General features: G+C 41.1%; 1 protein-coding gene across 3 annotated transcripts in view; it reads left to right on the forward strand.

Annotated features, from left to right (window-relative positions):
- LOC123335084 overlaps positions 1-22,136 on the forward strand; it is a 90,204-nt gene extending 68,068 nt beyond the window's left edge. For all 3 annotated transcript variants that reach the window (XM_044947661.2, XM_044947660.2, XR_006553393.2), the window contains one exon: positions 21,915-22,136. In XM_044947661.2, coding sequence (XP_044803596.2) covers positions 21,915-22,024 — 110 coding nt within the window. In that variant the 3' untranslated portion in view covers positions 22,025-22,136. The remainder of the gene's footprint in view (positions 1-21,914) is intronic.
- The last annotated feature ends 201 nt before the right edge of the window (positions 22,137-22,337 follow it).

Below are 22,337 nucleotides of genomic sequence, written 5' to 3' on the forward strand. Positions count from 1 at the left end.
TACTCAACAGAATAGGAAAAGAAGAAAAGGGTTAAAAATAAGGCATGGACAATTTGAAACATAAGAAAGCCAGAAATAAATATTGATATGAGAAATTATGATAAATGTAAATAGTTAAAACTCTTCAAAGTGTAAAGACTCTCTAATAGAATTAAATATAAAATCAAGCTATATATTGCCTATAAGATACCTATTAAAAACAAAAAGGTATGTAAAAGATAGGAAAAGGTTTATCAAAATAAGCCAGGTTAGAAATTGTAATATGAAGAAATATTAATTTAAGGCATAAAATATATATATTTAAAATTAATTTATTTTTTATTGAAGGATAATTGCTTTACAGAATTTTGTTGTTTTCTGTCAAACTTCAACATGAATCAGCCATAGGTATGCATATATCCCCTCCCTTTTGAACCTCCCTCCCATCTCCCTCCCATCCCACCCCTCTAGGTTGATACAGAGCCCCTGTTTGAGTTTCCTGAGCCCTACAGCAAATTCCCATTGGCTATCTATTTTTCATATGCTAATATGTTTCCATGTTACTTTTTCCATACAGCTTCCTCTTTTCCCCTCTCCCCATGTCCGTAAGTCTACTCTCTATGTCTGTTTCTCCATTGTTGCCCTGTAAATAAATTCTCCAGTACCATTTTTCTAGATTCTGTATATATGCATTAGAATGCAATATTTATCTTTCTCTTTCTGACTTACTTCACTTTGTATAATAGGTTCTAGGTTCATTCATCCACTTCATTAGAACTGACTCAAATGGCTGAGTAATATTCCATTGTATGTATGTATCGCAATTTCTTTATCCATTCATCTGTCGATGGACATCTAGGTTGCTTCCATGTTCTCGTTATTGTAAATAGTGCTGCAATGAACAATGGGATATATGTATCTTTTTCAATTTTTGTTTCCTCAGGGTATAAGCCTAGGAGTGGGATTGCTGGGTCATATAGTGGTTTTATTCCTGATTTTTTAAGGAATCTTCATACCATCTTCCATAGTGGCTGTATCGATTTACATTCCCACCAACAGTGCAAGAGCATTCCCTTCTCTTCACACCCTCTCCAGCACTTATTGTTTGTAGACTTTTTGATGATGGCCATTCTGACTGGTGTGAGGTGATATCTTATTGTAGTTTTGATTTGCATTTCTCTAATAATGAGCGATGTTGAGCATCTTTTCATGTGTTTGTTAGCCATCTGTATGTCTTCTTTGGAGAAATTCTATTTAGGTCTTTTTCCCATTTTTTGATTGGGTTGTCTGTTTTTCTGGTATTGAATTGTATGAGCTGCTTGTATATTTTGGAAATTATTTGTCAGTTGTTTCATTTGCTATTATTTTCTCCCATTCTGAGGGCTGTCTTTTCACCTTGCTTATAGTTTCCTTTGCTGTGCAAAAGCTTTTAAATTTAATCAGGTCCCACTTGTTTACTTTTGTTTTTATTTCTGTTACTGTAGGAGGTGGGTCATAGAGGATCTTGCTTTGATTTATATCATCAAGTGTTCTGCCTATGTTTCCTCTAAGAGTTTTACAGTTTTTGGTCTTACATGTAGGTCTTTAATCCATTTTGAGTTTATCTTTGTGTGTGGTGTTAGGAAGTGTTCTAATTTCATTCTTTTGCATGTAGCTGTCCACTTTTCCCAGCACTATTTATTGAAGAGGCTGTCTTTGCCCCATTATATATTCTTGCCTCCTTTGTCAAAAATAAAGTACCCAAAGGTGCATGGGTTTATTTCTGGGCTTTCTATCTTGTTCCATTGATCTATATTTCTGTTTTTGTGCCAGTACCATACTGTCTTGATGACTGTAGCTTTGTAATATGATCTGAAGTCAGGAAGGTTGATTCTTCCAGCTCCATTCTTCTTTCTTAAGACTGCTTTGGCTCTTTGGGGTCTTTTGTGTTTCCATATGAATTGTGAAATTTTTTGTTCTAGTTCTGTGAAAGATGCCATTGGTAATTTGACAGGATTGCATTGAATCTGTAGATTGCATTTGGTAGTATAGTCATTTTCACAATATTGATTCTTCCTACCCAGGAACATGGAATATCTCTCCATCTGTTTATGTCATCTTTGATTTCTTTCATCAGTGTCTTATAATTTTTCTGTGTATAGTTCTTTTGTATCCATACATAGGTTTATTCCTAGATATTCTTTTTGTTGCAATGGTGAATGGGATTGATTCCTTAATTTCTCTTTCTGATTTTTCATTGTTAGTATACAGAAATGCAAGTGATTTCTGTGTATTGATTTTGTATCCTGAAACTTTGCTAAATTCACTGATTAGCTCTAGTAATATTCTGATACTATCTTTAGGGTTTTCTATGTACAGGATCATGTCATCTGCAAACAGTGAGAGCTTTACTTCTTCTTTTCTGATTTGGATTCCTTTTATTTCTTTTCCTTCTCTGATTGCTGTAGCTAGGACTTTGAGAACTATGTGGAGTAATAGTGGTGAAAGTGGACACCCTGGTGTTGTTCCTGATCTTAAGGGGAATGCTTTCAGTTTTTCACCATTGAGAATAATGTTTGCTGTAGGCTTATCATTTATGGCCTTTACTATGTTGAGGTAGGTTCCTTCTATGCCCATTTTTGGAAGAGTTTTTATCATAAATGTGTGCTGAATTTTGTCAAAGGCTTTTTCTGCATCTATTGAGATTATCTTATGGTTTTTATCTTTCAATTTGTTAATATGGTGTATCACATTGATTAATTTGCATATATTGAAGAATCCTTGCATTCCTGGAATAAACCCAACTTGATCATGGTGTATGAGCTTTTGATGTGTTGCTGAATTCTGTTTGCTAAAATTTTGTTGAGGATTTTTGCATCTATCTTCATCAATGATATTGGCCTGTAGTTTTCTTTTTTTGTGTTGTCTTTGTCTGGTTTTGGTATCAGGGTGTTGGTGGCCTCATAGAATGAGTTTGGAAGTGTTCCTTCCTGTGCAGTTTTTTGAAAGAGTTTTAGAAGGATAGGCATTAGCTCTTCTCTAAATGTTTGATAGAATTCTCCTGTGAAGCTATCTGATCCTGGGCTTTTGTTTTTTGGGAGATTTTTGATCACAGCTTCAATTTCAGTGCTTGTGATTGGGTTGTTCATAGTTTCTATTTCTTCCTGATTCAGTCTTGGAAGATTGAACTTTTCTAAAAAATCTGTCCATTTCATCCAGGTTATCTATTTTATTGCCATATAGTTGTTCATAATAGTCTCTTATAATCCTTTGTATTTCTGCATTATCTGTTGTAACCTCTCCTTTTTTATTTCTAATTTTGTTGATGTGATACTTTTCTCTTTTTTCCTTGATAAGTCTGGCTAAAGGTTTGTCCATTTTGTTTAGCTTCTCAAAGAACCAGCTTTTAGTTTTATTAATCTTTACTATTGTTCTTTCATTTCTTTTTCATTTGTTTCTGCTCAGATCTTTATGATTTCTTTCCTTCTACTAATTTTGAGGGCTTTTTGTTCTTCTTTTTCCAGTTGTTTTAGGTGTAAAGTTAAGTTGTCTATTTGATATTTATTTTGTTTCTTGAGGTAGGATTGTATTGCTCTAAACTTCCCTCTTAGACCTGCTTTTGCTGCATCCCATAGGTTTTGAGTTGTCATGTTTTCATTGTCATTTGTTTCTAGAAATTTTTTATTTCCATTTTGATTTCTTCAGTAACCTGTTGGTTATTTAGAAATGTGTTTAATCTCCATGTGTTTGTGTTTCTTACAGTTTTTTTTTTTTACACTGTAATTGATACCTCGTCTCATAGCATTATGGTCAGAGAAGATGCTTGATATGATTTCAATTTTCTTAAATTTACTGAGGCTTGGCTTGTGACCCAAAATGTGGTCTATCCTGGAGAATGTTCCATGTGCACTTGAGAAGAAGGTGTATTCTGCATTTGGATGGAATGTCCTGAAGATATCAATGAGATCCATCTCATCTAAAGTATCATTTAAGACTTGTGTTTTCTTGTTAATTTTCTGTTTTTATGACGGTCCATTGGTGTGAGTGAGGAGTTAAAGTCTCCTACTATTATTGTGTTACTGTCAATTTCTCCTTTTATACCTGTTAGTGTTTGTCTTATGTATTGAGGTGCTCCTATCTTGGGTGCCTAGATATTTATAATTGTTATGTCTTCCTCTTGAATTGATCCCTTGATCATTATGTAGTGTCCTTCCTTATCTCTTGTAATCTTTATTTTAAGGTCTGTTTTGTCTGATATGAGGATTGCTACTCCAACTTTCTTTAGCTTGCCATTTGCATGGAATATATTTTTCCATCCTCTCATTTTCAGTCTATATATGTCTTTAGGTCTGAAATGGGCTTCTTGTAGACAGCTTATTTATGGGTCTTGTTTTTGTATCATTCAGCCAGTCTGTGCCTCTTGGTTGGAACATTTAATCCATTTACATTTAAAGTAATTATTGATATTATGTTCCTATTGCCATTTTATTAATTGTTTGGGGTTGATTCTGTAGATGTTTTTTCTTCTCTTACATTTCTTGACTATATAAGTCCCTTTAACATTTGTTGTAAAGCTGGTTTGGTGGTACTGAATTCTCTAAACTTTTCCTTGTCTGAAAAGCTTTTTATTTCTCCATCAACTTTGGAGATCCTTGCCAGGTACTGTAATCTTGGTTGTACATTTTTCCCTCTCAGTACTTTAAATATATCTTGCCATTCCCTTCTGGCCTGCAGAGTTTTTGCTGAAAGATCAGCTGTTAAGCAAATGGAGTTTCCTTTATATGTTACTTGTTGCTTCTTCCTGCTGCTTTTTAATATTCTTTCTTTGTGTTTAGTCTTTGTTAGTTTGATTAGTGTGAGTCTTGGCGTGTTTCTCCTTGGATTTATCCTGTATGGGGCTCTCTGCACCTCTTGGACTTGATTGACTATTTCCTTTCCCATGTTGGAGAAATTTTCAACTATAATCTCTTCAAAAAATTTCTCATACCCTTTCTTTTTCTCTTCTTCTAGGACCTCAAATGTTGATGCATTTGAATTATTGAGGTCTCTGAGACTATCCTCAGTTCTTCTCATTCTTTTTACTTTATTCTGATCTTCAGAAGTTATTTCCACCATTTTATCTTCCAGCTTACCGATTCATTCTCCTGCTTCAGATATTCTGCTATTGATTCCTTCTAGAGTATTTTTAATTTCAGTAATTGTGTTGTTTGTCTCTGTATGTTTATTCTTTAATTTTTCTAGGTCTTTGTTAATTGGTTCTTGCATTTCTCCATTCTGTTTTAAAGGATTTTGATCATCTTTACTATCATTATTCTGAATTCTTTTTTGGGTAATTTGCCTATTTCCTCTTCATTTATTTGGACTTATGTGTTTCTAGTTTGTTCCTTCATTTGTGTAGTATTTCTCTGCCTTTTCATTATTTCTATTTTAACTTATTATGTTTGAGGTCTCCTTTTCCCAGGCTTCAAGGAAAGTTGAATTCTTTCCTTGAAGAAGGTTGAATTCTTTCTTTCTTTTGGTTTCTGCCCTCCTAAGATTGGTCCAGTGGTTTGTGTAAGCTTCACATAGGGTGAGATTCATGTTGAATTTTTATTTGTTTGTTTTTCCTCTGATGGGCAAGTCTGACTGAGGTGGTAATCCTGTCTGCTGATGATTGGGTTTGTATTTTTGTTTTATTTATTATTTAGATGAGGCATCCTGCACAGGGTGCTACTGGTGGTTGGTTGATGCTGAGTCTTGTATTCAAGTGGTTTCGTTTATGTGAGTTCTCACTATTTGATACTCCCTAGAGTTAGTTCTCGGAGAAGACAATGGCACCCCACTCCAGTACTCTTGCCTGGAAAATCCCATGGATGGAGGAGCCTGGTAGGCTGCAGTCCATGGGGTCGCTAAGAGTCGGACACGACTGAGCGACTTCACTTTCACTTTTCACTTTCATGCCTTGGAGAAGGAAATGGCAACCCACTCCAGTGTTCTTGCCTGGAGAATCCCAAGGATGGGGGAGCCTGGTGGGCTTCCGTCTCTGGGGTCGCACAGAGTCGGACACGACTGAAGCGACTTAGCAGCAGCAGCAGGGTTAGTTCTCTGGTAGTCTAGGGTCTTGGAGTCAGTGCTCCCACTCCAAAGGCTCAGGGCTTGATCTCTGGCCAGGAACGAAAATTCCACAAGTGGTTTGTTGTGGCATTAAGTGAGATTAAAACAAATATCTGAAACGAGAAACCAATGATGAACCCCAAACAAATGGAAATTACAAAATCAGGCAAATAATAACTAAAATCATGGAATATTCATATACACCCATGAGCAAAGTAAAAACAGTCCAACAAAAATAGAGTACAGTAGACTGACCCGGCAAATGAAGGAAATAAAAAATTATATTTACCAGTTAAGAACAAAACTAATTAAAGCACAAACTGGAAAACAAAACTAAAGCAAGGTGCCAAATGGGGAATAAAGCAATGAAAACAAAACTAACAAATATGTTGAGAGGAAAGGAAAGAAAGAAAAGTAAGAAAGAATAGATATGCAAAGTTAAATAGAGGTAGATGAAGAAGATTTATATACATTAAAGATTAACTGCAAGGGAAAAAGAACAGTAGGAAAGGCAAACAAAGGAGTAAATGTAGAAAAAATATAATAGGTTTAAAGTTAAAAATTAAAATTATAAAAAAGAGAAAAGAAAAAGTGGAAGAAGAAAGAAAAAAAGAAAAAACAAAACTCCACAGAATTGGAAAAGCCCAATGTAGAGGCAGAGGTTTATAACAACAATAAAAAGTGTGACTGAATATACATATATACATATACACCCACAAGCAAAATCAAAACAATCCAGCAAAAATAAAGTACAATAGATTGACCTGGCAAACAAAGGAAACCAAAAACTATACCTACCAGAACAAAACTAACTAAAGCACAAACTGGAAAACAAAACTAAAGCAAAGTGCCAAGTGGGGAATAAAGCAATGAAAATAAAACTAACAGATATGTTAAAAGGAAAGAAAAGAAAGAAAGAACAGACATGCAAAGTTAAATACAGGTAGATAAAGAATATTTATATACATTAAAGGTTAACTGCAAGCGGAAAAGAACAGTAGGTAAAGCAAACAAAGGAATAAATGTAGAAAAAATAATAGGTTTAAAAAATTAAAACTTAAAAAAAGAGAGAGGGAAAAAAAAAAAGGAAAACTCCACAGAACTGCAAAAACCCAACATAGAGGCAGAGGTTTATAACAACAATAAAAAGTGTGACTGAGAAAAAAAAAAGCTCAAAAGCTTAATTGTATTTCATAGTGCCAATAAAATCAACAACTACAACAGAGGGGGGAAAAAGGAAGAAAAAAAGTCCAAAAGAATCTACAGAACAAGTCAAAACATTTTTCTTGACTCACTGCTGTCAGAGTCCTTTCCCTCGTGGGAGTCACAGTCCACCTTACCTCCCTAGGATGCCCTCCAACTGTGTGCTGATCTCTGGACCTGTTGTAGGGCCATCTCAGATTCTAATCTGATCCTACTCCTGTGTGTTCTTGCCTCCAATGTCCACAGCTATCAGAACTAGTGCGTTTTCTTTTGTGGGAGCTCTCAATGACCTTTTATATATTCCATAGACACAGAGTCTGCCTAGTTGATCATGTGGATTTAATCTGCATCTTGTACAGCTGGTGGAAGGTTTTGGGTCTTCTTCCTTAGCCACACTGCCCCTTGGTTTCAATTGTGGTTTTATTTCCACCTCTGCATGTGGGTCGTCCACTGGGGTTTGCTCCCGAGGCTGCCCTGGAGGACTTGGGTTTGCCCCAGTGAGGGCCAGGTATGGAGGTGGTGCAGCTGTTTGGGTCGCAGGGGTTCTGACAGCACCAGATACTCAGGGGAGTTGGTGGCTAGGGCAGCAGGCAATATGCTCTAGAAGGGTACGATAACCAGTATTGGCCAAAAGCCTCCAGTATTCTTGCCAGGAGACCCCCATCCCCCTCCCTGACAGAGAAGCCTGGCAGGCCATAGTGTACAGGGTTGCAAGACCAAAGCGACCCTGCATGCATAGATGCAAGACTTTTTTTTGCCTGTGGCAGCTCTGCTCCAGTGAGAGTTGAGCGTGAAGGTGGCACGCCTGCTTGGCTTCTGGGGACCCTGGCGGCGCCTAGTGTGCACGGACAGGGACTGCTTCCACTACAGGAGTTATGGCCTCATCAGTCCTTTTTCAAGCCTCTTTTAGCTGGTGATCAGAAGGCCTCTTTGGCCAGTCTTTCTCCATAGCTCCACCCATTCAGGCACTTAGAGGGCTCCCTTGCCTGTTGTTCAGCGCGTCAGGCACATAGTGGGGCCCCCTGGCTGGGGTCCTACTCTGTAGATCAGTGCGTCAGGCACTTAAAGGGGCACCCTAGGTGGGGTTCTACTCTGTAGTTCAGTAGGTCAGGTGTTTGATGGGCCATCCTCTCTATTGCTCAGCTGCTGATGCTGGTGTGTGGGGAAAGAGAGGCTATGGTGATGGCTCCACCCCCTAAGCGTGACTCAGCAGTATCACCTTGCTTCCATGGCTGCCTGGCTTTCCTCCACCAGCATTTCCCACCACAGTCTCCTCCCTCACATCCCCTGATCCATCTCTCCACAGTCAACAGCAGCCCTCACCCTGGGATTGCCCCACAATCGCTAAACTCCAGCTCCCCACCACTGCACCTTCCAGGGGACCAGCATTCCTGTCCAGGGTTTGTATGGCTGCAGCAAGGACTGTCTGATTCTCATTCCATTTAGGCTGCCACAAATCAGCTGTTTCACTCTCTTAAATGTTTCTCCTCTGACTCAGACAGTTGCCCTGATGTGGGGATGGGACCCCTGCTTCAGTTCCCCCACCCACCGAGGGCAGGTCCAGTCCTGCTAACACTCCTGTTTTTCCCCTAGTTCCTTCATCCTACCAAGTTTTGTGTGGTTCTATGTATTCTTTTCCGCTGGTCAGGTACTCCTGTCCACTCTGAGCTGCTGTTCTGCATGCACTTCTGTGTCTGAAGGTTTATTCCTGATGTATCCGTGGAGAGAGATGTACTCCACGTCCTACTCCTCTGCTATCTTGTTCCCCTAATTTAAGGCATAAAATATTAAAAGAGGAAAACAAAGATATCATATATTAGTAAAACAAAGCATCAAGAAATATAATAATCATTAACATGTATGCAGCTGACAATATGATGTCAAAATACATAAAGCAACATCTGATAGATCTAGGATAGAAATAATAAATCAAAAATCATGGTTGACGACTTTAAGATACCCTCTTAAAAACTAGTAGTTGGAGCATATAAAAATAAGCAAAGATATAAAAAACTATACTGATATAACAGTCCCTATATTTCACCAAAAACCGAATATTTTCTTTTTGTATACACAAAAAATGTGCTAGGCCACAGAAGAAACTTTAGTAAATTTAAGCATCATATATGGATGGAGGAGCCTGGTGGGCTGCAGTCCATGGGGTCGCTAAGAGTCGGACACGACTGTGCGACTTCACTTTCACTTTTCACTTTCATGCATTGGAGAAGGAAATGGCAACCCACTCCAGTGTTCTTGCCTGGAGAATCCCAGGGACGGGGAGCCTGGTGGGCTGCCGTCTATGGGGTCGCACAGAGTCGGACATGACTGAAGCGACTTAGTAGCAGCAGCAGCATACAGCACAATGTTACTGTCTATGATGCAGTTGAACTAAATTTAAAATCCTATGTCTAGAAATTTAAAAAATACTACCATGTATCATTTGGCTATAAAAGAAATCAAAGATAAATTATTAAATACTTCCAGGTGAATGGCAATCAAAGTACAGGTCAAAATTTGTGGATCACATTCAAAGCAGTACTCAGAGGTAAACTTACAGCTTTAAATATAGAAGAAATTAAGAAGAATGCAAACAAGAGAGTTAAGCTTTCCACTTATAAAGTTTGAAAGAGACAAATAGAGTAAACCCAAATAAAAAAGAAGGAAGGACATAAATAAGAATATGGGCAGAAATTAATGAAGGTAGGTAACAAAATCAAAGAGAAAATTAACAAAACTGATAATGGTCTTTAGAAAGACTAACAAAATACATGAGCCTCTCGCAAGAATCATGGGAGAGGGAAAGGAGGGAGGAAATGTAAATAAAAATATGAGTGAGGTAACGTAACTATATACTAATAAACTGGATATTTAGATAAACTAGGTAAAGTTCTGAAAAAAAAATGTAAAAATGCTACATTTTTACAAGATTGTAAAACTATAACCCTTAAAGAAACTGAAATGGAATCATCATCACCCTTTCAAAAAAAGCCTCAGGTCCAGAGAGTTTTATAGCTGTGTTCTATAATACTTTCAAGGAAGAGATAATTCCAACCTTGTAAAGTTGTTATAGAAAAATAGAAATAGAGAGAAAATTGTTCACATTTTTTTTAATCAGGTTAGTATAAGCTTGATTCCAAAACTAGATGAAAACAAGTCAGGAAAAAAAATTAGAGCCCAATTTCTCTATGAACATAGATGTGAAAATTCTAAATATGATATTAGTTTATCAAATCTAATGGTTTTTTTCAAAATACATGCAATCAAATTGAATTTATCCAAGGAATTGAAGAAAGTTTAAACACTTAAAAACGTCTATCATTGTGATTCAATATAGTAATAGAATAAAGGGGGAAAATCTCATGATTGCTTTTGTGTGTTAGTCACTCAGTTGTGTCTGACTCTTTGCAACCCCATGGACTGTAGCCTGTCAGGCTTTTCTGCAGGCAAGAATATTGGAGTGAGTTGCCATTCCCTTCTCCAGGGGATCTTCCAAACCCAGGGATGGAACCCAGGTCTCTTGCATTGCAGGCAGAGTCTTTACCATTTGAGGTACAAGGGAAGCCCCCATGATTGTTTTGGTATATGCAAATGAAGCAGTCAATAAAGGTGATCATATATTCATCATTAAAAAAATAATCTGAGAAAACCAGAATAAAAGAAAAATTTCCAATTTTAACAAAGTTTATCTACTAAAAGTTTATTTTTTATTTTTATTTTTTTTATTTTTTTTTCCATTGGTTACCTTTTTATTAGTTGTAAGAACTGTTTAGGTATTCTGGATACAAGTCCTTTCACAGATACATGATTGGCAAAAAAGTTTATTTTTTAAAATGTGCTTTCTTATAGTATCATTTATAAAGGAGGAGTTTGAGGAAGACCAAGTGCCCTCCTTTAAGAGAATGGATAAGAAAATGTAGCCTATACATCTGTTTTCTAAGAAAACAAAACCCTCCAAAACCACGACACAGTAACTGATCAAAATAAACTAGGTTTACATATAGTAATGCAAATAGATATTAATATAGGATTTATTAAAAATAATGAAATTTATAATTTTTGAGTTGTAAAATCAAACATATATAAAACAATACATGTTTTTCATGAATACCTAGATATCTAGTGGCATTGACAAATATGTTAGAGAGAGTACCTATGGGCAGGGAAGAAGAGATAAGCAAACAGAGGATTAGGGGAAATAATAAAATACAAAGCCAGAGACAAACCCTGTGTGAACCAGGGAAGACTTTGCATTGAACTGAGCAACATGAGCCACTCAGCTGAAAAGCTCTCACCTATCTTGAGTAATGAGGTAGCTTGGATAAGCCCCACTGTCTCCTGGGGCTAACTTTTCTCCTGGCTTTCTCAGGCTCAGGGCTACCAGTCTTGCTGCATTCCAGCTCTCCACTGTGTTTCTGAGTCCACCGTCCCTCTTCCAAGCTGTGTGAGCACTCTGCACCCCAGGCTAGGTACTGCCTCTGGAGGGCTCTCCAGAAAGTTTAGAGCAATGGAGAGGCAAGGGGAGGTGGGTATGGTCACAGCATAGCAGAGCAAATTTAATCAAATTCTTCCTCAAGCTCCAGCCTCATGTATTCAACAGTCTGATAACAGACATTTCAAACTGATTAAATGTCCAAAACACTTCAGGATTTCCCCATCCACTGCTCTGAATTGGTGTCTCCCCCTAACATCTCCATCTCAACAAATGACTCTTTCATACTCCATGACTATTCCATGGAGTATGGAATGCTATATCCTTTTGGGCCCCCACATCTCTGTGCACACAGCTAGAATTCTACCTGCCAGCAGCTGCTCCTCCTCTTCTGGGTACTCTCTCTGGTGAGAACCCTCTCTGCCTCTGCAAATGGCCAGTCAGAAGGGCTAGAGAAGTCTTGCCCCTGAAAGCAGCACTCTACCTATGAGATGGGAATTAGTGGATCAATACCCCAGCTCCCACAGCCCTTGGGTGGGAAGGAGATTTAGAGGCATGGGCTTTACACTGGATCCCAGAGTTCCTCCTGTAGGACTAGGCTCCAACTGCCCACATTGGTAACTGTCTTGATGACATACCCTTTAGAAGCTGCTGCCCATTCTCTCTTTTACTTTTCCTCTACCAGGGCTTCCTTGGGTCACCTCTTAAATAACTGCAATCCTGTGAATCTTTGTCTCAGTTCTGCTCCTGAAAGAATTCAGAATAAGAGACTGCCGATCCCAACCATTTCAACTGAAGTACCACCCTCTGGAGAAGTGGTGGAGCACAGTGGTTAGGAGAGTGGATTCTGAGGTCAGGTTGCTGGGGGGAAGCTTGGCCCCACTGCTCAGTTTGTGGACTTGGGCTTTTGTGCTTAATTTCCTCATCTGTAAGATGAGAAGCAAAAACAGTAATGAGGCCAAGAGCAATTTTCGCTGAGGTATTCAGGGATCACAAGGTAACATTTATTGAATGCTTACTACACACCAGGCTGTGTTCCAAGTGCACCATATTTATTAATGCATTTAGTCCCCATGGCAACATATCACTGTCTGATATTAGAGTCCATCCTGTTTGCTCATTCTTGCTTTCTGTCTCCCTCAGTAGGATCCTTGGTCCCTGAGCACAAGGACCCACTGTGTAGCTCCCCACTGCACACCAAGCTCCTGGCATGTGACCTGGCTCACAGGCACATTTGTTTTAGTAAATGACTCTTAGTCAACACTTATCTTGTAAAGCCCTTGAAAAATTTCCCCGCTGTGTACCTCCCACTGGACAACAAGATAGCACAGTTTGACAACTGCCACTGGAAGCGCTGTGTGTGTTGGGGGAGGGAGAGGGCCTTGCTGGGTTTGAAGCAGGGGAGAAACCTGATTCAGTGGTGAGCTTCCAGAAGCTCACTCTGGCAGTAGATGAGGATGGACCATGGTAGCTCCAGGCTGGAGATGGGGGTCCTGTGAGAGGCTCTGGCTTAGCCTAAGGCAGATGTGAGGTGAGGAGATGAGATCCTGGATACAGGAGCAATTGTGGGGAAGAAGAGGAGGGCCTGGCAGGTGAGGGAGGGCAGAAGGCAGAGTCTGATGCCTGGAGCCTGGTTCTAGACTGACTACAGAGAGTGAAAGAGAGAAAAGAAACAGGAGGAAATGGGCGTGGGTAAAAGATGATGAATCTAGTTTGAACTGTGTCGCGTTTGAAAAATAGAGGTCTCCTGGTGTGGACAATTGGTGGTGCCCAGTTAGATATAATGTTCTGCATTGAGGACCAAGGTAAGGCTTGATGACAAAAATTTGTGGCTTTATTGTTTCATGGCGAAGGTTGGAGTTATAGAAGGGAATATGGTCGCCAACTGCTGTCCAAAGAGAATCCCAAGCAGTCCCAGAGGGCTCTGAAGATCTGGATGGGCCAGGGCAGCCCTGGGGATCGTTTTCCCACTGGGAAGGGCATGGACCCCTGCCTCGCTATGGATCCCTTTGGCATGTGTACCAGCAGCTCTCCATCAAGGATGTTGGCCTTTCTTCCCCTCCTTGCTCTCCCTTGCCTGGCATCTGTGGTTCTGCACCCAGCCCTGGGAAGACTGAGTCCAGGTTGAGAGAAATCCCTTCCACATGACGGGTACCATCAGCAGGAGGAAAGACAAAAAGAAGACTTTACCCAGAGGCACTAGCAAACCAATGGTGGGGAATGCAGGCAGTGACCGCCTGTGACCCAGTGCAGTCTGTGAAGTAAAGGCTGTCCCCAGGGTTTGGGGAGTGAGGACGAACACGGGCTCTGAAGTCTGACTGTCCAGGCTCTGCATCCCTATTTTGCAGCTTGGGCAGGTTCTGTAACTTCTCTGAGTCTCAGACTTCTACTACATGAAAGGGCACATGAATTGTATTCACTTCAGAGGGTTGTGGTGAGGACTAAATCAGGGAATTCACGCAATGGACCCAGTCTAAGTACCTGGTACATAGCAAGTCTTAGTACATGGGGGCTGCTATGATTCCAAGCACACCAGGCTAGAGAAAGAGAACAGGTTTACATGAGGCCACTTGACCTGTGAGAGGCAGAGCTGGAAATGTTAGAACTTGCTACAAATACACACTCAGATTAATTATATCCAGACTGTTAGCCTAGAAATAAGGAAAATTTAGCCCCCCGGGAATCTTCTTCCTGCTTACTGCAAGACCTTTTTAGAAAGTCCAGAGCGGATGAGGAAAGGTTGAATGAACAAATAAATGAAAGAATGGAGGGATAAAGGAATAAATAAAGGAATAATGAGCCTTCTGTTACGGCCTTTCAGCGCTGACCTTTCTCTGATTTCATACTGCGAATCGCTGGACTCTCGTTTGAGATGCAGTCTGGTGCGATGTCTAATTAGATGACCTGTGTATGTGTGTGGTGTGAGCGTGCGTACATGTGTGTGTTAACACAGGAATAAATCACACATGTTTAATCTTCTCGGCCTCTGACAGGCCAGTTAAGCAGAAGTTATCAAAGACGTAATTTCACGTGCACTTCTTTTTCGGTTTCCATCAATCTCAGCATGGAAAGTGGTGGACTGCAAAGTGCCTCATGAATTAATAAAGAGACATCAGTTTATCCAGCCTTCACTGCTAGATTGACTTCATTTTAGGATTTGACCACAATAAACAGCAAAGAACTCATTTCCTGCCCAAGATGCAGCATAGTTAATCCTCAGCAGGAGAGAAGATTCTAGACAGGAGCTTGCGATGGAGCAGGGAGGGGATACTCTCCTGAGGAAGAGATTTCCAGGCTGCCTCCTTGTGACTCAAAGAGTTTGGGGTTCTGTAGAGGCCTCCAGCTACTCGACATGGGTGCCTAGTGGGGTGCGCTTTACATCAGTACGTTTGTCTGCTGAGGATTCAAGGCCTCAGGGACAAAATGCTGTGTGAACCACAAAGGCCTGTGAGTTGAGTTGATGGTGTTTGGCCTGGAGGGGATTTTAGGATTCCTCCTTTTCTCTTCACCTGAGTTTCCCACTCACAGAAGGAAGAGACTGAGCCATTTCATCCCTAAAGGCCCTTCTTGCACAAACAACTTACATCTCGACTCAGCACATGTGTGTTCTGGGCTATGAACATGTGTGAGTGATATATGACTTGTTTTGTCTGAGGCCTAAAGCAGCATTACACAACACTCACAGGGAATGAGCATTACGTACGTGGTAATTTGTGGGTATATGAACTCACTCCTGGCACAGTGGATCATTTTATAATCAAAGTGAAACATCTAATTGATGGGATGTGAGCAAGGTGCCCACTGGCACCACAATGACCATGGATGCTTCTCCTAACTAGCCATTCTCACATTTATGTTTACTTAATACAGCTATTGGAATATTGTCTGGATATCAATGTTCATCAAAGTAAGTACAGATCTTTGTTTTTAATTTTAAAATGTCAGCGCTGAGTTCCTTTCTATGCCTGTAGCATCAGTGCCCAGCAGACGCCTTGAGGCCAGGAGAACTGAGGCTGAGGAATGCCCCATGACTCAGCATGCAGCTGTGATTGGCTGCTTCCAGGCTTGGAACTGTGCTGAGTATGCTATAGGTACATGACACATGCCTACTGCATTGAGTTGATATTGACTGCTCTTTCTGGAGGTCAGCCTAGAGAGTTCATCTTGGAAAAGATTGGTCCTGACAACCTTAGTCAGAGGAGACTCGTCTTTGCCCAGTAGCTGTCCTGGCACCACTAATTAGTAAGTGAAAGTCGCTCAGTTGTGTTCGACTCTTTGCAACCCCTTAGACTGCCAGGCTTCTTTATCCATGGAATTCTCCAGGCCAGAATACTGGAGTAGGTAGCTGTTCCCTTCTTCAGGGATCTTCCCAACCCAGGGATCGAACCCAGGTCTCCTATATTGCGGGCAGATTCTTTATTGTCTGAGCCACCAGGGAAGCCCAAGAATACTGGAATGGGTAGTCTATCCCTTCTCCAGGGGAATCTTCCAGACCCAGGAATTGAACTGGGGTCTCCTGAATTGCAGGCAGATTCTTTACCAACTGAACTACCAGGGATTAAACCATGCAGTGCTGCCCCCTAGGGTTACTGAATTGAGTGGGATTGTTTGCCCTGGTACTATCTGGCCCCAAACTTTTCCTATTCTTATTTCTGCTTTTTAATGTCTGTCTCCTCCTTTCTTCTCAAGCTTTTAGCTAGCCAGTCATAGTTACTGTTTTTAGTTTCTTGTGAGTAGGAAATCAAATGATCAAGAATGTTAGTATCAGACATGGCCTTAAAATAAGAGATTAAATAAATGCTAAGGAGGGCAGAGTGAAGCTAGAGTGAATGGATTTCTGATAAGAAATATGCATAAACTTTTGGCAAATGGCATGAGGCCATATGTGTATTTTGCCTTCTTCCTGGATCTGAGAAGTATGGTGTATGTTAGAGAGGAATGAAGAAAAATGACCCACATAATGGATTTGGGGGTGATTCTTCAGACACCTTCTCCAGAAAGAGCATCATCTAATATTTTAACACAAGATTTCAGCTGTCCGGCAGACCCTGAGCAGGCTCCATCATCATCATAGTCCTTGTCTCTGTTGCCTTGAAGGCAGGTTTAGACCTTGTGGACATGTTATCTTTTTATAGAGTAAATTTCTTAAAATATATGTTTGTAGGGAAGATTGGGGAAGGGTAGTCAATTTTTAGAATTCAAGAAACTGAGGTGACATTGACCTAGAACATAAAATGTTTTAGTGGAGTGTTTGGTAAGTAGTGGTGTGTTCAGGTATTCAGCAGATATCTTTCAATCATTGTTTCTCCCAGATCATCTCATGGTGCCTCCAACAGGGTCAGAAACATGGTGAATGATTAGTAGAGTCAATTGGATGGGGCGAGGGTTTATTAAATTAGATCCTGATCATTGGAACCCTTAATTAGAGCAGACTGTGGATGCCGCATGGGAGACAGGACAGGTATCTCTCTGGAAGACCCTACTCCTGGTTTTCTCTCTGTGTTGTGGTGAATGGTATTAGGGGCTTAGATCTAGGTGGCCAATGGTCATAGTGCCCCTTTTGCAGGAGCCAGGACACTTTTCGCTGGGTCCCTAAAACAACAGAAACTGGGCTAACTTTCTTTATCTCAGAAGACTTTATTGACACTGTGATGGGAGTGGGAGCATATTTCCTGGTTTCATTCCTTTCCCACTGTGCTCCTCATTGTCTCATCTGAATAAATGGCACCAAAATATACCCAGTTGCTCAAAGCTAAAATCTTGTTTTCACCCTTAACTCATGTCTTTCTTGCCTTCCCAGTATCCATCAATTCTTGACAGTTCTAGCTCCAAAATATGTCTTCAATTCACCTCCTTTTCTCCATCTCTAAGGGATCACATAGTCCATCTTCAGAGCTCAAATAGAAGACTTTAAGAGTCTACTAACTGGTCTCCACACTCTCCCTGATCCCCCGTCCAAAGCTATTTCCCACAATAACCAGAGGAATTGACATAAAACCTAGAAGTAGCCCCACGGTATCCAGCGCTCAACCATCAGATGCCTTTATACCAATGAAATACCAAGAGCTTATCATGGCCCATGAGCCTTGTGTGTCCTAGCCCTCCCCACCTCTCTGACGTCATTCTACCTATACTGGACTACTTCATGTTTCTAGAATCTGTTTCCAATCACAAAGTCTTCCGCTTGTTGTCTCCTCTGCCTGGAGAGCTCTTTCCTGAGAGCTTCCTATGGCTGGTTCTTTCTCACCTTTCAAAACTTAGCTCAAAGATCACCTCCTCAAAGATGCTGACCCTAAACTCCAATAAATCCAATAAATAAAGCACTCCTCTGCACTCTTCTCTATCCAAGTATATTGTTGTTTCGTCATAGTCGGTAATCACTTACCTTTGATCACTCATTCATTGTCTGTTTGCTCCCCTAGACTGTATATTCTAAGAGGGTAGGGACCGTGTATGTTTTGATCAGTATTCTATTCTCAGAAACTAGTGTATTAGTTTCCTGGGGTTGCAGTTATAAAGTATCACAAACTGGGTGGCTTAAAACAAGAGAAATTTATTCTCAGAGTTCTAGAGATCAGAAGTCGCAAATCAAGATGCTGGCAGGGCTGCGCTCCCTCCAAAGCCTCTAGTAGAGGGTGCTCCTCTGGCTCTCCAAGTTTCTGGTGGTTTCTGATGCCCCTTGGCTTGTGGCTGCATTGCTTCAGTCTCTTCCTCCATGGTCACTCTGCCTCCTCCTCTTCTGTCACATTTCCTTGTCCTTCACTCTTGTAAGGGCAGTTATCATTGGATTTAGGGCCCAACCAGATCATTCAGGATAAACTCCTCTCAAAATCCTTGGTCACAACTTTTCCCATATAAGGTCATATCCATGGGTCCTGGGGATCAGGACATGGACATATTTCAGGGGCCACTCGTCAGCCCACTATACCTAACGAAGTTCCTGGTAGCCAGTAGGTGCTCAAAAACATGTGTTGAGTGGATGAATGAATCATAACAACAAGAGATGCTGTGATCAGAAAAACTAGCCAGCTTGTCTCACTGACCCTCATCCTTGATTAGAAATGTTTACCTTCAGGTATCTTTTCCAAGTGACTGCTGGGCTGGCCGCATTAGCGCTTACCTGTACCTGAGGTAGGTACCTGTACCATCATCCACCATGGCTATCTCTCAGGGCTTCCTTTTGTTCAGGAACCATCTACATCACCCAGGAGGGATGAAAAAGCAGACTCTCAAGGACAAAAGGATGGCATATGTATCATTTAAGATCTTGAAACAGTATCTACCCAGATAGGTCAATTGAAGAGGTTTAATGAGAAGACTACTTAAATTAGTGTGGGAATGGGAAAAGAAACAAACAAAGGATAATGAGGTCCTCAGGGCAAGGTCTTACCACCCTGAGGACCAAAGGGATGGGGGAGCGGGGAAATAATGCCAACAGAGTCCTATGAGAGCTAAGCTATGGAGCTTCCTGGCAGGAGCTATAGTCATAAGGAGGGAGCAGGGAGAGAAATATACAACATGTCTCTCTCCATTTTCTGACTGCTGGTGTTCTCAATGGGCAGAACTGAATAGGAACCAGAGGAAAGGGGACTTCTAGGTGCTGCCCATAGTCCATAGTGGTCATCCCTTGGGGTACAGAGCCAGGAAGAAGACAGGGCGTAGGTCTGGAGGAGACGCAAAGGGAAAATGACCAGCAGGGAAGATTGCAAGCAATGACTTCATTTGAAGGGTCAGAGAGGCAGGAGGCAGAAGGAAGTGGTCTCTTGGTCTAAATAAGGGAACAACAAGTAAGAAACTTCCCTTGCTCCCCCGCCATCCTCCCTGCTATCTCTACCCTCCACGGAGGCAGGGAGACTACCTCAGTTGTTCCAACACTTGTGACACTGTTGTCCCCCTGAAGGCTGGGACAGGAAGAGCCCAGCCACAGAACCGCCTTTGCCAAAGGCTCTGGAAGGTGTTAAATTTCAACATTCAAAACACTAAGATCATGGCATCCAGTCACATCACTTCATGGCAAACAGATGGGGAAACAATGGCAACATTGACAGACTTTATTTTCTTGGGCTCCAAAATCACTGCAGATGGTGAGTGCAGCCATGAAATTAAAAGACACTTGCTCCTTGGAAGAAAGGTTATGACAGACCCAGACCGTGTATTAAAAAGCAGAGACATTACTTTGCCAACAAAGGTCCATCTAGTCAAGGCTATGATTTTTCCAGTAGTCAAGTAGAGATGTGAGAATTGGACCATAAAGAAAGTTGAGTGCCAAAGAATTGATGCTTTTTCACCGTGATGCTGGAGAAGACTCTTGAGAGTCCCTTGGACTGCAAGGAGATTAAAATAGTCTGTCCTAAAGGAAATCAAGCTGAATATTCACTGGAACGACTGATGGTGAAGCTGAAGCACCAATATTTGGCCACCTGATGTGAAGAGCTGACTCATTAGAAAAGACTCTGATGCTGGGGAAGATTGAAGGCAGAAGGAGATGGGGATGACAAAGGACGAGATGGTTAGATGGCATCAGTGACTCAATGGACGTGAGTTTGAGCACACTCCAGGAGATGGTGAAGGACAGGGAAGCCTGGTGTGCTGCAGTCAGTGGGGTCACAAAGAGTCAGACACTGAGCAACCAAACAACTGGAGGGTGAAGATGCTTGTGGAGAGCAGGGGCTGAAGCCCAGCAAGACTTGAGAGCAGGCAGGGAGAGGATCTTAGCAGAATCTTTAATTCTCCCATGGGGTTCACAGATCAGTCCCTGCCCTGTCCTGCCACAGGCCTAGAAAAAAAAAAGGGAACTTTAACCTCTGACTTGCAGGCTGGAGCCAAGGAAAGTATGAGAACTGGACTGGTCTTTCTCAGCACAGCTACAAGTTGAACTCCAGTGACCAGAAGGGCTGGTCCAGCTGACGGCAGATTCCACATCTCTGCTGGACACCTGGACATCCAACCTGGGCGAATCCTCTCTTTCCCTAGCAAAGCACACTCCTGTGGCCCTGGGAAGGACACATTTACCAAGCCCAACACCTTTACCTTTTTCTCACCGTTTTATTTTGATAGCTGCTTGAATTTAGGTCTTTTTTCCCCCATATTATTTACTGAAAGAATAATGGAAGTATTAGAAATGGTAGAAGGATAAGCTGCCTTCCTGGGAAGCAGTCAGACAAGAATAGCTCCGCTCTGTCCTTGGGTCTTCTCTGCATTGCTGTTGTATCTCTTTCTGAGCTGCTGCCAGGCTCTCCTTCCCCTCCTTGTAAGCAGGGGGATGCCGGCTTCACTGTTTTCTATCTGATCCTTGTGAGCTCTATTGGCCCATGCTGCCTTGGGGGCAGGATCTCACTTTATTAAACAGAACAATCAATTAGCTGTATTCACCCTGAACAACATTGTTGGGCAGTTTCTCTTAAGAAAAGGCTTAGTTCTTGTGTCTATTGACAGTTGTATGGGAGGGTTACCTGTCTGGTGGGGGACCTGCTTTGCCTTCAGTGGTGGTAAACCCTCTGTTCATTGTGAAAAACTCCAGAGGGCCACCATGGGAGTGTGTGCCTACCCCCTAATTTTAGGAATCAAGATGTAAGGCCCAGAGGAGGTGGCATGATAGAAATGAGCCACACATCAGGCTGCAGAAGGGCCCGGGAGAGGACAGAAGTCTCCCAAAGCCCAGGGTCTGGGACTCATCTGTTCATAAGAGCCCCAGGTCTTAGGAAGCTCTGTTAAGCCATCATATTGTTTTTTCACAATGGAAATTCCTTTTGGGGTTTTGATGATTCTGCTGCTGCTGCTGCTGCTAAGTCACTTCAGTTGTGTCCAACTCTGTGCAACCCCATAGATTCTACTAGTAAGTAAAACTTGCTCATAGCATCATTTCAAACATTTCAAGGCTGTGTGATCTTCCAAAAGCCAGTGAAATTTCCTACCTTTCTGTAGCCTGTTAATTCAGCCTACAGAATTAACAAGTTTTGAGAGCTTGCAGGGTATAGTTCCAGATTTTTTAATATTCATATCATTGTTTTAAAGCTGGGGTCAAACCTTTGCTTGCTTTATCCTATTTTATTGATACTTCAGAAGGTATGGGCAGTCCTACTTTCCACACATAATGCATTTCTGAAAAGATGTTCAGAAGCTAAATTTGCAAAAGTAAATAATCGACATACATTTTCTAAGGTAATTGCAATCTCAGAAATATAAATTATTCTGGCATCTCATTCTTCGAATTTGTTCTTATACTTTGCAGTTGAACACAAAGTCCACAAGCTTAAGTCCATGAGCAGCAAATCAAGACTGAAGACTTTCTCCTTGCAGTGCCCCAGTAATTTCTTTGTTTCAATTTTATTAGGCATATGAGACCTTGTCTTCTTGTTGTTAATATCAACATTTTAATTTCTCTTCTTATTATTCATTTTAATGAAACAAGAGGGCATGATGCAATAAAAATATTTAAGGATAATTGTACAAACCTGCCTGGCCATGCTCCTTAACCTGGATTGGGGGCTGGCAGACAGCGCCACCCTGCAGATCTCAAATATGCATCCTTCTGGTGAGTTCTGAAGGTCTGAAGCTGGTACTTGAGTAGTGGCTTAGAGAGTCTCCACATGTGTTGTACATAAGTGTGGGTGATTCCAAAGTTGAAATTATGAAGTCAAGGATACCTGTATTG

Source organism: Bubalus bubalis, chromosome 9 (assembly GCF_019923935.1).
Source record: "Bubalus bubalis isolate 160015118507 breed Murrah chromosome 9, NDDB_SH_1, whole genome shotgun sequence".
NCBI classification, from domain to species: Eukaryota; Metazoa; Chordata; class Mammalia; order Artiodactyla; family Bovidae; genus Bubalus; species Bubalus bubalis.